General features: G+C 40.1%; 1 protein-coding gene across 2 annotated transcripts in view; it reads left to right on the forward strand.

Annotated features, from left to right (window-relative positions):
- The first annotated feature begins 4,878 nt into the window (after nucleotides 1-4,878).
- ZNF326 (zinc finger protein 326) overlaps nucleotides 4,879-14,610 on the forward strand; it is a 37,102-nt gene continuing 27,370 nt past the window's right edge. For both annotated transcript variants that reach the window (XM_015092093.3, XM_015092094.3), the window contains exons 1-2: nucleotides 4,879-5,031; nucleotides 7,492-7,536. In XM_015092093.3, the coding sequence (XP_014947579.1) occupies nucleotides 5,016-5,031; nucleotides 7,492-7,536 (61 nt within the window). In that variant the 5' untranslated portion in view covers nucleotides 4,879-5,015. The remainder of the gene's footprint in view (nucleotides 5,032-7,491; nucleotides 7,537-14,610) is intronic.

Consider the following 14,610-nt stretch of genomic DNA (forward strand, 5'->3'; position numbering starts at 1 on the left):
AATAAATGAATTAGGGAATGACTTGATAGTCTCCTGAGTATTATGGAGTACCTCAGGTATTGTCACCTGCCTCTGCAAGAATGCTTTGTATTAGGGAAGGAAGAAGGAAGGAGGGAAAAGATCCATGTCTTCTGGTATTTCCTGGAGTTATGAGTTTCTGACCTGGCAGTTTTCTCTTTCAGGGAAATAAGGGATGCGTGTGTGTGTGTGTGTGTGTGCACGCGCACACATGTGCACGATTCACAAAGTGACCCAATATTTATTTTCTTCCACTCATGCCAAGACCTGAATACCTTGAATTATAAAATCACTTCTTTACTCTGAGAACAAGAAAAAAATTTAAAAGTCTCAGAGAGAGCTCAGTTCTAATCATAAAACTTATGTGCTTGGCACTTAGGATACCAACAAGACTTGGATCTAATCTCAAAGGGCTTTTAACATGGAGAGATATACTATTTGATGCAAAGGAGAAGGTGCTAGAGCAGAGCCTGTCCCAGGAAACTTAGAGGAGGGGCTTTTAATAGAGCCCAGGGCCTTGCTTCTTATTCCAAGTACAGTTTGACTGCCAGCAGCAGCATCTCCTGGAAAATTGTGAGAAATGCAGACTCTCCAGCTTTGACCCAGACTGACTGAATGTGAATCATATGCACATTAATATCTGAGAAGCACTGGTCTAGGGGCGAGGGTGGGATGTGAGAGTGTTCTTAGAGGAAATAAGTTTTGAACTGTTTTGAGCATGAGTAGGGTTAACCAGGGGGCTTCCCAGGTGGCTCAGTGGTAAAGAATCTGCCAGTCAAAGCAGGAGATGCAGGTTTGATCCCTGAGTCAGGAAGATCCCCTGGAGGAGACGGCAGGCAACCCACTCCAGTATTCTTGCCTGGGAAAGCCAATGGACAGAGGAGGTGGCAGGCTATATAGTCCATGGGATCACAAAGAGTCAGAAATGACTGAGTGGCACAGAGAAAACCGTAAGCAAAAGTTCAGAGTCATGAAAAACTATTGGGGTGTTTTGGGAACTGTATGTAGCTTAAAATTGCCAATCAATAGGGAAAGAGTAGGGGAGAGAGGAGAATGGAGAAATGCAGGAAGGTGGCAGGGTAGGCAGAGGCCAGACCCTGCTAGTTGTGCTTTATGTTAGAAGTTTTGACTTCACCTAAAGCATCTGAATGCAGAGTTGCAAAGAATAGCAAGAAGAGATAAGAAAGCCTTCTTCAGCGATCAATGCAAAGAAATAGAGGAAAAGAACAGAATGGGAAAGACTAGAGATCTCTTCAAGAAAATTAGAGATACCAAGGGAACATTTCATTCAAAGATGGGCTCAATAAAGGAAAGAAATGGTATGGATCTAAAAGAAGCAGAAGATATTAAGAAAAAGTGGCAAGAATACACAGAAAAACGGTACAAAAAAGATCTTCACGACCCAGATTATCATGATGGTGTGATCACTCATCTAGAGCCAGACATCCTGGAATGTGAAGTCAAGTGGGCTTTAGAAAGCATCACTATGAACAAAGCTAGTGGAGGTGATGAAATTCCAGTTGAGCTATTTCAAATCCTGAAAGAGGATGCTTTGAAAGTGCTGCACTCAATATGCCAGCAAATTTGGAAAACTCAGCAGTGGCCACAGGACTTGGAAAAGCTCAGTTTTCATTCCAATACCAAAGAAAGGCAATGCCAAAGAATGCTCAAACTACCCCACAATTGCACTCATCTCACATGGTAGTAAAGTAATGCTTAAAATTCTCCAAGCCAGGCTTCAGCAATACATGAACCATGAACTTCCTGATGTTCAAGCTGGTTTTAGAAAAGGCAGAAGAACCAGAGATCAAATTGCCAACACCTGCTGGATCATGGAAAAAGCAAGAGAGTTCCAGAATAAACATCTATTTCTGCTTTCTTGACTTTGCCAAAGCCTTTGACTGTGTGGATCACAATAAACTGTGGAAAATTCTGAAAGAGATGGGAATACCAGACCACCTGACCTGCCTCTTGAGAAACCTATATGCAGGTCAGGAAGCAACACTTAGAACTGGACATGGAACAACAGATTGGTTTCAAATAGGAAAAGGGGTACATCAAGGCTGTATATTGTCATCCTGCTTATTTAACTTCTATGCAGAGTACATCATGAGAAACGCTGGGCTGGAAGAAGCACAAGCTGGAATTAAGATTGCCGGGAGAAATATCAATAACCTCAGATATGCAGATGACACCACCCTTATGGCAGAAAGTGAAGAGGAACTAAAAAGCCTCTTGATGAAAGTGAAAGAGGAGAGTGAAAAAGTTGGCTTAAAGCTCAACACTCAGAAAATGAAGATCATGGCATCTGGTCCCATCACTTCATGGGAAATAGATGGGGAAACAGTGGAAACAGTGTCAGACTTTATTTTTTGGGGGGCTCCAAAATCACTGCAGATGGTGATTGCAGCCATGAAATTAAAAGATGCTTACTCCTTGGAAGAAAAGTTATGACCAACCTAGATAGCATATTCAAAAGCAGAGACATTACTTTGCCGACTAAGGTCCGTCTAGTCAAGGCTATGGTTTTTCCAGTAGTCATGTATGGATGTGAGAGTTGGACTGTGAAGAAGGCTGAGAGCCGAAGAATTGATGCTTTTGAACTGTGGTGTTGGAGAAGACTCTTGAGAGTCCCTTGGACTGCATGGAGATCCAACCAGTCCATTCTGAAGGAGATCAACCCTGGGATTTCTTTGTAAGGAATGATGCTAAAGCTGAAACTCCAATACTTTGGCCACCTCATGAGGAGTTGACTCATTGGAAAAGACTTTGATACTGGAAGGGATCAGGGGCAGGAGGAGAAGGGGACGGCAGAGGATGAGACGGCTGGATGGCATCACTAACTCGATGGACGTGAGTCTGAATGAACTCCGGGAGTTGGTGATGGACAGGGAGGCCTGGCGTGCTGTGATTCATGGGGTCGCAAAGAGTCGGACACGACTGAGCGACTGAACTGAACTGAACTGAATCGGTGATAGAGATGCATGATGCGTTCAGATTTGCCTTTATATCACTGAGGCCCTGAGGAGCCTGAGAAGGTCAAGGTGGAAAGGCAGAGAAATTACTCAGGAAGCCATCGCAACAGTTTAGGAGAAAGATAATGAGAGTCTAACTCAGGTAGTGCAGTGAATTGGAGATCAAGGGCAAACTTATTAAGACATTTTAGGAGGTAATAAGCAGATGAACGACTTCAGTATGGATTGAGGATGAGAGAATGGGAGAGGGCTGAGTCTTGACTGCATTAGTAGTGGGTGGTTGCTCATGATGCCACTCACACAGCATTATTCACAGATGAAAGAATAAAAGAAGATGAACAGGTTTGAGGAAGGAAATTATGAGCTCAGTTTTCAACATGTTCTGCTCTGGTGAGTAGAAAACATGCATAGGAGGGAAAAAAAGAAGAAAACACTGTAAGGGTGGAGAACTGGGTGAATCAGTGAGGGTGGAGAAGGAAAGTGAGGAGGAAGGAACAGTACCCTACCCAGATCTGGGGCTGTGCTCAGCCGTGTCCAGGAACTGTAGCCCGCCAGGCTCCTCTGTCCATGGAACTTTCCAGACAAGAATACTGCAGTGCATTGCCATTTCCTACTCCAGGGGATCTTCCCAACCCAGGGATCAAACCCACATTGCTTGTGATTCCTGCACTGACAGGTGGATTATTTACCTCTGCGCCACTGGGGCTACAGTCTTACACCTTCCTTAGTATACCTGTGAGTTTTTCCTTTAGTTATGTTTCCAGAGACTGTTTCTTGGCACTTGGTTCTGGAAACTCAATGGACTTCAAAGAAGGGCAAACGGCTTTATTCATGATTTCCTATCCTGTGATCAACTCATCATTGACACGATTTGCTCTATGAAAAAATATTATCTAACCTGGAGTTCACGCTGCTCCAGGATTAGAATGACCACACAGTTGTCTTTTCCCACATTGTCTTATTGGCGAGTGACTTTGCCCACTGTCCTCAACACTATTTCCAAAGTGACAATAATACAATGCTGAGTGATAACTTGCTCAGTCGTGTCCGAGTCTTTGTGACCCTATGTACTGTAGCCTGCCAGGCTCCTCTGTCCACGGAATTCTCCAGGCAAGAATACTGGAGTGGGTTGCCATTTCCTTCTCCAAATGCAGTGTTAATATGTACCAAAATATGTTGATATGTGTTTGCCCGTGGTTGTTCTTCAAGATCTGGACGACTCCTTCCAAAAATCTTCCCTCTGTTAACTTTTACAACACTTTCATTTTGCACCTTGAAATTCAGAACTCGACCGTGGTCGGTCTTGGATCACACTCGTAACTGTTCCCTATTTAGCAATCTGTTCTCTGCTCAGTCAGTCAGTTCAGTCGCTAAGTAGTGTCCGACTCTTTGCGACCCCAGGAATTGCAGCACGCCAGGCCTCCCTGGCCTCTGCTCACAGAGGTCTAAAAATATCCTGGCCTTCTGAATCTCCACGGCATTAACTCCATAAGGGTTTTTTTTTTTTTCTTTTTTTTTTTACATTTTCCGATCAGTCATTATCAGCCAATAAAAAGGGAAAGGTCGGCACGTGGTATATTAGTTCGGGAAGAGGGAAGGTATTCCAAGCAGATCCTTTCGCTCTTGCCAGAATCAAACATGGCGGGCTTCAGCCCGACCTTCCGGAAAACCCGGCTTTCTTTCCCTTGAGCCTGGCCAATCTTTGGGGCTCCTTTTTAACCTTCCTTGCCCCTTGGCGGCTCCGAGAGGGTCAGCACCTGGGAGCGCGACCGCGGACCTGCTTCCCGCCCCCATCCGAGGGCCCGCCCACCAGCCCGCGCCAGCCAGTCGCGGGCTGCGCTGCGGCGGCTGGCAGCGCCGGCCGGGCCCGCCCCCCAGCCTCGCTGTGGCCTGCGGCTCCCGGGCCGGTAGCGCCGCTCTTGGTCGCGCTGACTCGTAGTGTGGAACCGCGGGTCGCGGGTGCTCTTCTCCGGCCACAGATTAGCCAAGCGCCGCCGACGCTGTCGGCCCCGAGCCTCCGCCATGGACTTCGAGGACGGTAAGCGCGGCCTCTGGCTGGTCACCGCGGCGGGCGGCAGGCGGGGTGGCCTGCCCCCGGGGTCTGTTTACCGTCTCAAGATGGCCGTGTGGGCTTTGTTCTGCGGGCCTAGAGGCCGTCGGCCCGCCTGCCCGCCTCGGGCCCAGTGCCTGGAGTCGGCCTCGGTGGGGACCCGCGCGCCCGGATCGCCCCGCCCGGCGCCCGCTGCGGCCCGCGACCCTGAATTCCGCTCCGGCCTCGGCGCGGGGAAGGAGGCTCCCAGAGCGCCGCGGCCTCCGGAGTCCCCAGATCGGCCCCCGCCCCGCTGCGAGCAAATTGCCAGGAAGCCTCCAACTTCCCGTTCTGGGCAAGAGGGCGAGCGGGCCTCCCCCGCCGCGGCTCGCGCTCGCCCGGTGGGCAGCGACCCAGATCGTCCTTTTAGTAAATCCCCAACTCCAGGTTACTTCTTGCCAGATAGGGTTTTCTGAGGCTTGTTCATGATCGTGTTCCTTGGTTGTCTTAGTTTTTAAGATGAGTTTAAAGGGCGTCTGTAAGTGATTAAGTATAGTAGATCTCCATCCAGAATGGAACGTTAAGGTATTTCTGGTTAGCAAAGTGGATGTTTATCCGCCAACAAAGAGTGTCCGGGCGTTAATCCCTAAATTTAAAATGCTTCTGTGAACCAAAGCGTTTTCTCTGGACATTGTGTTAAGTTAGTCAAAATTTTGGCACAGCATCACGTGCCCTTCAAATTCAGACCTACACACAGCCGCCTGGGATGGACTGCTGTTTAATTAAATGAGCAGTACCTTTCGGTCGTCTCTTAAACACCAGTTCTTTAAACCGTTTCATACGCTCACGAAATAAAATTAATTTGGTCTTCATATTGTCTTCAAATCTTGCTCAACTTTTATAGTGATTGGTGTCAGGGTAAGATGAGTACGTAATGACAGCATTAGGGAGACATGAAAAGGGATGTGAATATACTGAATTTACTCCTGAGTTACCGGGCGTTTCTGAATAAAATGGCTTCACTAATTAGTCGTGAGCCTCTAACCCAACCAACTTTGAATATGCTGAGCCTGATTAAATGATCTTTTGATCTTTGATTTGATTTCATGCCACAAAGAATTAAAGCTGCCAAGTCTAAGTGTATGAAAGTGAAGTCACTCAGTCGTGTCCGACTCTTTGCGACGCCATGGACTGTAGCCTACCAGGATCCTCAGTCCATGGGATTTTCCAGGCTCTACCTGAGTGGGTAGCCATTTCCTTCTCCAGGAGATCTTCGCGACCCAGGGATCGAACCTGGGTCTCCCTCATTGTAGGCAGAGGCTTTACCGTCTGAGCTACCAGGGAAGCTAAGTATATGAAAAGGGACTGGAATAACCTTTTGTGGATACTTTTAAGTTACTTTGAAATAGGAAGTTCAGATATTAACAGTAGCACACTCTAGTGTTTGTTTTAGTTGAACTTTGACTCATTTTGATATCGTTACCTTTAAACTGAATATTTGAAATGCCAGAGTTGGGAATGAATTTAAAAAATATGTTGCTGTGTGTTCACACCAAACTTTGGTGACAGTACCAACACCCAAGGTGCAGCAGAAACTACCAGTGTGGGAGGAGGGAGTGATGGGAATGGTCCCCTCCCCCCATGAAGGAACCCATTGTCTTAGGATGTTTACTTTTTATTATCACCATCTGCCCACAGTTCTAAACAGTGTGAAGCATAAAATTCTAAACAATGTCACTGATAAAATGTTCCCTCCCTCCTGCTTCCTCCCTTCCCCTACTGCTTTATTTGGGGGATGGAATTTGCCTGACAATATGTTGAACTCTAATCCTGTATAGTGTAGTTGGAGTCTATTGTATCCAAAGGACTGCTCTATTAAATTCCTATTTGTTAGTAGAATTAACTAAAGGATTTAACAATTGCCAAATTAGTTTTGACAAAGAAATTATGATCTTTGATAATGATGCCACGTCCTGACTAGAAATAGCACACACAGGTATGCACACATGAATGTGCATTTCTCAAATAAGATCTTGAAATCTTTATAGAGAGCAAATTAAGCGCTAAGAGAAATAGTGCATTGGGAAAAATATATATATATAGAATCAATTCTCACATGTCCCTGTTTTTTGCATTGTTGGATATATAATTTATCAGCCTTCCCTTTTGTTATGCTGTATAAATCAGTACTAGATCTCCCTTTTTGGCCTTAATTATATATCAGGTTTTATTAACTAATTTTTACATTGCCATGATTTGGATGATAAACCTGCCATTTGGGGAGATAGTGAAAAGAAAGGGATATATATTTTCCTATATGAAGTATATATAATTATTAACACCCTGTTTTTGTAGATAGTTGAGTTAATGGCAGTTTAAAAATTGTGTTTGTTTTTAGTAAGTGGGTATATCATTCAAGATTTTTGTTAATAATGCACTAATTCCTTTCTGTTAAATGTGTCTTCATAGATTATACACACTCTGCTTGCAGAAATACTTATCAGAGCTTTAATGGTGAGTATCCTCTTTCATTTGATCTAAAATACATTAAGGGAATGCATCTCAGTTTTTTTGTCACCCATCTAAAGTACCAATGTAAGAAGGAAATTCTGCCTTGTTTCAGTCATTGTTTAGTCTTTGGATGTGTTAGTGTTAATGTTGTCATACTATGTATAGTATTTGAGTTAGGAAATTTGGATTCAGAAAACCTTAGGGCTATTCAGAGTAGTTTGACTCTTTATTTGAATTCTGAGTTCTTAATTCCAGAAGGCTCTGACTGTATTGAGTGATGACTTATAAGAAACTAGCTGAGTTATTTTTGTTGAGTTAGAGGCTTTGGTATTGAGTAATGTAGATTAAGTGGATTATTGGCTTGGTTTTATGTTGCTGCTTTCATAATTCATTTTGACCTGTTTTTGAGGTCATTTGCTTTAATGTGTCCAAACGTGTTAGTATATTAAGAACTGTCTAGAGCATATAAAGAAGCCTTATCAATATAAGTATGACATCAGAGTGACTAAAGAGCTAGATAAAATCATGACATATGCAGAATACAATTGGGGTAGAGTTTTGATAGTTTAAATTAGAGTTAAGGCTTTGCCAGACGGATAAGAACATAAAGAAGAGCATGAAACAGTTCAAGAGGTTATAAAAGCATTATATGAAGGACCCCAGAGAGTGGAATTAAATTCCCTGATTGCCAGAAAAATACAACTTTCAACTGTTGTACAGAATGTAATCTATTCACAAAATAAAACTGAAGCAAATGTACTACTAAACAAAGAAGACTGTGTCATTTCATGAGAATAATTACCATACAGTTAATTGCTACTTATCATCTCTAGGAATTTAGAGAAACTTCAAATCTGATGTCAGCTAAAAAGGTTAAACATATAGGAAAAGTCAATATTTATTAAGTGCTGAAAAACATATTTTTGAGCAGGAGAGTGATATAATAAAGTTACCAAAAGAAGTTTAATTTTCATCCACGTGTAGGTTATTTTGAAAACTGGAAAATTATCAAGAAGGAAGATTATCAAGTTTCATAAATTCAGGTGTAAGAATTTTACACCTTGGGAGGTAATGACAGTAATTTTTAAAATATTAAGCCATTTCTTGAGAAAGTTAGCAGAACTTTCAGGCTGCCTAGTAGTGAGTAGAAAATTGAGAGGGATGCATAACAATGAATCCAGGATTGGAAACTGGAGTGAACAGGACTAGTACTTTTACCAAAGAGATCTGGAATGATAGAAGGCCATGATTTCCACTATTTCCATGATTTCCAGAGAGTTGAGTTTATGCCTAAATATAGGACTTTGAAATACAGAATCATAGAGGGTCAGAAGTTTATTTTCTTAACATACAGGATTGTGGGGGAAAAAAAGAAAAAGCTTAAAATATTTCTGTCACTGACGTTAGGACCTTCTTTTGAAAACAGGCACATTGAGGTGTAGTAGACATCTAACATACTAGTTTCAGGTATACAGCATAATGATCCCATATTTATATATGCTGTGAAATGATCACAATAGTGAGTCTGGTAACCCTTGATCACCACATATAGTTTCCTGCAATGAGAACTTTTAAGATTTACTTTTCTTAGCAACTTTCAAATATGCAATACACTATTATTAACTATAGTCACTATGCTGTATATTACATCCCCCTGATTTATTTATAACTGGAAGTTGTTACCTTTCAACTCCCTTCACCCATTTCAACGACTCCCACCCCCTTCTCTGGCAATCACCAATCTGTTCATTATGTCTGCAAGCTTGGATTTTTTTGCTTTGTTTTGTTTTGATTTTTTTTTAAATTCTACATGTAAATGAAGTCATACAGTTTTTATCATTCTTACTTCACTTGTTTCACTTAGCATATACCCTCAAGGCCTGTCCATGTTGTTGCACATGGCACGATTCCATTCTTTTTCATGGCAAAAGTAGTATTCCATGTATATGCATACATATATATCACATTGCATCAACTTTATCAATTCATCTATTGATGGACACTTAGATTATTCTGTATCTTGGCTATTGTAAATAATGCTGCTGTGAAAATTGGGATGCATGTATCTTTTCAAGTTAGATTTTTTTTCTAGCAGTTAAATGTTAGACTTTTTTTTCCTCTTAATTTTAGTTCCATTAGTGGTTTTCATTTAAGGGTGATTGTTAGACTCCCCTGTGGAGCTTTTTCAAAATGTATCTATTTAGGTCATACTCTAGTCCTCTTGAATCTTAATTTTTAGGGTAAATGGTCCCAACTGTGTCAGCTTTAAGAACTATTGATACTTTGAATCATTTTAGAATGCACCTCTGGTTAAAGAACACTGCTTGACAACACTGAGGCCTGAGTTATCTACATTTTATAAATGAGGAACTTAATTTTCAGGGATGTAATTTGACTTCATTCAACAGAAATTTACTGAGTGTTTTATATTAGATAGTGTTATTGGAGCTGGCAATACAGTAGTGAACGAAATGGACAAATATTCCTGCCTTTGAAGTGTACAGTCTAGTCGGGTGAAATAGTAAACAAGAAGTAATATTTATTGTATTGCAGCAGTTGCTTGGGAGAATAATAACACAGGACAGCTGTGTGTGTGTGTGTGTTAAAATTTTAAAGAGATTAGCAAGGGTAAGAATCGCTAACAGGGTAACTGGAGCACAGAGTTGAGGGAGATGAAGATGCAAGCCATGCCATTGTCTCCATATTTCCTTCTTCTTATGTAAATAGACAAAAAGGGAAAGCATTTCTGATAGAGGGAAAGCAGGAACACAGGTAGGGCTGAGTGCATTGTGCTTCAGAGTGACTTAGGAAGATGGGCTTGACTACAGCAGGTGATTTTTGCTGAGTGATCTTAAAACAAGGTTAGAATAGGGAGGTGTGTGTAGCCAGAAGTCAGTGAAAGTCAAAGACAATTTGCTTAACACACAAGAAGTAATAGAAAGTGAAGACCTTAAAGAATTGAGGGTGTGAGCAACACAGACACAGAGGAAGAACATTCCAGGCAGAGGGAATAGTAGATGCAAAAATGGGTGTATACCTGTTGTACTCTAGGAACGGCAAGGGACCTAGTATAGCTAGAGTGGAGTGAATAAGGCGAGATCACAGATGATGAAATTAAGTGGAAATAGATCAAGTTAAGAGGTAATGGGAAAGATTTCTCCACTTTGTCTCTGTCGACATTTTGGACTAGGTAATTCTTTGTTGTGGGGGAGTGTCCTGTGCACTGTAGAATGTTTTAGGAGCATTCTTGGTCTCTTGTCATTTGATGCAGGCAGCACCCATTACTCATTTTGGTGACAGCCAACAATGTTTTCATTGTTTGACCCCCTCGGGGGGGTCAAAATTGCCCATGGTTAAGAACCACTGATACAGGTCTTATAGATCATCTAAAGGCTTGTTTACTTGGAGTAAGTTGGGAAGCCACTGGAAGGTACTGGGCATTGAATATAATTTAACTTACACTTTAACAGAATTCTTCTAGCTATTTTCTTGAGAATGAACAGAAAGGTTGCAGAAATGAAAACAGGAAAATCAGCTGGGGGGCTGTTGCAGTAATGTAGGTGAGATATGCTGGTGGCCTGTACTGGGCTGATAGTAGTGTGGAGGTGATAAAAAGTGGTCTCATTCACGACTTAGTGTTACACAACTTGTTAGTTATTTTGATCATGTCAGTTTTTTTTTCATACTACTCCACACCTCTTGTGATTTAATTATAAGTGAATGTAACATTTGTTGAGCTTATCATTTATGAAAAGTGAAAGTCACTCAGTCATGTCTGACTCTTTGCAACCCCATGGACTGTAGTGCATGGAATTCTCCAGGCCAGAATACTGGAGTGGGTAGCCTTTCCGTTCTCCAGGGAATCTTCCCAACCCAGGGATTGATTCCAGGTCTATCGCATTGTGATTCTTTACCAGCAGAGCCAGAAGGGTGTAATCAAATCAGTAGGATAGATTTGATTTAAAATATGTCAGATTAATGTTGAGTGAATAGTTTTCTTATTTAATATATATTTTATTCAGGGATAATTGATGGAATGCTAAATATGTCAGATGTATAACAGTGTCTCACAATTTTTGAAGGTTATATATAATATAGTTATTATAAAATACCGCAGTATTCCTTGTGTTGTACAGTATATCCTTGTTCTCATTTACTGTTAACAGTAAAGATATGTTATAGTCTTAATAACTTTATTTTTAAAGTGATTTTTAAATTCATTCAATAACCTGGAAGATATGTAAATGGTCATGGTCCTCTTATAGACTCTATCCCTATAATCAACACTGATTATATGCAGTACCTATAAAGACTTTTAGTCTTCTCCTTTTTAACTAACTGATTAGTGATAGTACTATGAGCAATAAACCAAAAGACATTGCTGTGTAAAGAGAGCTCTATTAATCTTTGTGTACTCTCTAGTGCCTGGGAAAAGGTGAGTGTTCAATAAATGTTAGTAATTTATGACTCTGTAGTGAAGTAAAAATATACAGAATCAAAAAACTGAAGGATTAGTATCCAAAGGCAACCTCTGCTGACTGAAAATAGAAATTAGCAGAAGTAGCAATTTAAGTTTTTTTGTTTTGTGTACCTAACTGAACCTAACTCTAAAATTACTTTTTAATACTTTTTAGAGGAAAGCTTTTTATTTTGAAGTCTTCATCTTAATGTCAAAATTGTCCTGTTTGAGAGAGATGAGCGACTTATATTGTATACTTATCAACTCTAAAGACCAATGACTTTTATTAGTCTGGAACTGTGTTATCTGATGTGGTAGACGCTAATAGACACTAACCATGTATGACTGTTGAGTACCTTCAGTGTGGATAGTCTGAATTGAGGTGTGCTGTCTTAATATGAACTTGATTTGAAGTCTTAGTATAGACAAAAAACATTTAGAATAGCTCATTAATACTTTTTGTATATTGGTATGACAAACTTTTTGTCATTAAAATCCATTGGTATGCCTTGTGCTTTGAATGGATCTTTTTATGATGTGTAATCCTGTAATATCAGGTATTAGTTGGCAGATTTTATTGTAGAAATTAAAAAGTTGTATTCAGTAATACCAGTGTCAATTTCATCAGAAAAGCCTTTTAAGTATTGGGAAACTGTCAAACTCAAGTTTTAAATTTTAATTTTCACATGAGTGCTTGAATTTTATCTTTGGCAACAAATACTATCAATTGTTCTTTGAAGTGACAGTCCTGCTTCATTTTTGAGAAAGTGTCTGCCAGATGCTCAAATCTGAAAGCCATAGTTTTTGAATGTCAGTCTTTCCTTTTAGTAAAAACAGTATTCCTTGTAAAAAAAATGGCTAATTCAGTGGCTTTTCCTAAAGAGAACGATGGCACTTAATGAAACTTTATGCAGTGATATGCAGCAAAATTGTTTTATGTATACTTTCCATTTTACTATCCAGAATATCGTAAAGTATACACAAAGGTCATGATTTAATAAAATTGCAAATTTTCACTTCTTCATCAAGGACGTTCTTTAAGTGAAGATTATTTTATTATTTTTATTATCTTTGGTATTTTATTTTTTTACTGCAGGTGTGCAATACAGCTATCAATACTAGTGTGGTCTGGTGTCACTGCCTTGATTTGTGCTATAGCAAAAACTGTTTTACCCACCAGTGGTTTTGCATCTTCAGTGCAAAAAAAATTTTCATCACTGTGAAAAAGGCAAATGTTTTAGTATCAATAATGTTTATAAAAATAGTTTGACCTTGTGGATCCCCTGAAAGGGTCCTGGCAACTAGTGGTCAACGGGCTATTGAAACCTACAGGCCTGGGGTACATAAAAAACTAGTAAAAAAGAGACCTTAACCACAAGACTAGTGTACATTTAACGTGAGGTCACAGGACTTTCCTGGAGGTCCAGTGGCTTAAGACTACACACATCTACTGCAGGGTGCATGGATTTGATCCCTGGTTGTGGAACTAAGACCTCACATGCCACGTGGTGCAGTCAAAAACAAAAAGATTAGATAAATGAGGCCACAGATAGCAGAATACTGTATAAGGCAGAGTATCATAAACACCATGTAAAAACTACAGACTTCTGCAGATATTCAAAAGAAAGAGACAATAATCAATTGAGACAACATCAGCAAGGTGTTCTTAAAAGGGTTAGTATTTGAAATGGACTTTAAAAAATTAAAGAATTTCAATAAGCTATTATTTGGGCAATAGAGCGTTTCATGTAGAAGCAACAGTGTGAAGCTAAAGTGGTGGATATTTATAGACTTTGGGAAAATCATTTCATCTTTTTGGTTCCATAATCTATCAAATGAAAAGGTTAAATATGATTATTTAGGTTGCTTTCAGGTTTAAAGCTGCAAGATTTTGTTGTTAGGACCAGAATATTTATGTAATTATAATTAAAATTTAGTGTTTTTAAAAAAATAAAAATAAATGTACTTGCTTTGTATATACTCTTAATACATAAAACTTGGAGAGGGTGATAAATGACTTTTAAAGGATTTTATAGGAAATACAAGGTAAACGGTTTTTAAATTTTTTCAATTTTATGATCATAGTAAATTCATTTTATTACCTTTTTTGTTGTATTTGTTTTTTATGTCAGAGGTGGGGATGTAGGTGGAATTATAGGAATTGTAATTAAATACAGTTAGTGCTTTGACTATAATTTTTTTAGTGTTTACATTGCTAGAATTCACATTCATCCCTTTTATTCAAAGTATTTGAGGATTTAAATATTTGAGTCATTATTTATATGCAGAGTATCACATAATGGCCTCACTCTGATTTTACTTTTTAAAAATATCTATTTCAATTACTGTGTGAACTATTTCAATTGGGCATATTTAAAATGAGGCTGCCTCAGATTTTTAGATGTTTTGAGAGGAGTTAGATGCAGAAAGGAGAAGGCAGTGACAACCCACTCCAGTATTCTTGCCTGGAAAATTCCATGGAGCCTGGTAGGCTGCAGTCCATGGGGTCGAGAAGAGTCCGACACGACTGAGCGACTTCACTTTCACTTTTCACTTTCATGCGTTGGAGAAGGAAATGGCAACCCATTCCAGTATTTTTGCCTGGAGGATCCCAGGGA

The sequence above is a fragment of the Ovis aries genome, chromosome 1, assembly GCF_016772045.2.
Source record: "Ovis aries strain OAR_USU_Benz2616 breed Rambouillet chromosome 1, ARS-UI_Ramb_v3.0, whole genome shotgun sequence".
Lineage (NCBI taxonomy): Eukaryota > Metazoa > Chordata > Mammalia > Artiodactyla > Bovidae > Ovis > Ovis aries.